Source organism: Penaeus monodon, chromosome 22 (genome assembly GCF_015228065.2).
Source record: "Penaeus monodon isolate SGIC_2016 chromosome 22, NSTDA_Pmon_1, whole genome shotgun sequence".
Classification (NCBI taxonomy): Eukaryota; Metazoa; Arthropoda; class Malacostraca; order Decapoda; family Penaeidae; genus Penaeus; species Penaeus monodon.
In genome coordinates this window covers 28,468,692-28,468,929 of record NC_051407.1, presented here as the reverse complement: position 1 = coordinate 28,468,929, position 238 = coordinate 28,468,692, and the positions used below count along the sequence as shown (strand labels likewise).

The 238-nt window shown below is 34.5% G+C and overlaps 1 protein-coding gene across 1 annotated transcript in view; it reads left to right on the top strand.

Annotated features, from left to right (window-relative positions):
- LOC119587085 (uncharacterized protein F21D5.5-like) overlaps positions 1-238 on the top strand; it is a gene marked incomplete at its 5' end in the record, with an annotated part of 33,485 nt that overhangs the window by 1,306 nt on the left and 31,941 nt on the right. Inside the window, 1 exon segment of the mRNA XM_037935835.1 lies at positions 70-200. Within this exon segment, the coding sequence (XP_037791763.1) occupies positions 70-200 (131 nt within the window).

Genomic DNA, 238 nt, shown 5'->3' with positions numbered 1-238 from the left:
GGGTTATGCACTACATATTTTTCTCTTTTTTTGTTTTTTGTTGGTATTAGAGAAGGATTTTCTTTTCAGTTGAACTTCTTGCAGACTACAGTTCTTACACAGTCACTGTTAGACAACTTGGAGCCAACACAACAGGTGTGAATGGAAAACCACTTGAATTTGGTAATACTTCAGTTCTCAAACATAACGACATTTTAGAGGTGAGGTTTCTCTTTTTTCTAAGGTAATCTTATAGCAA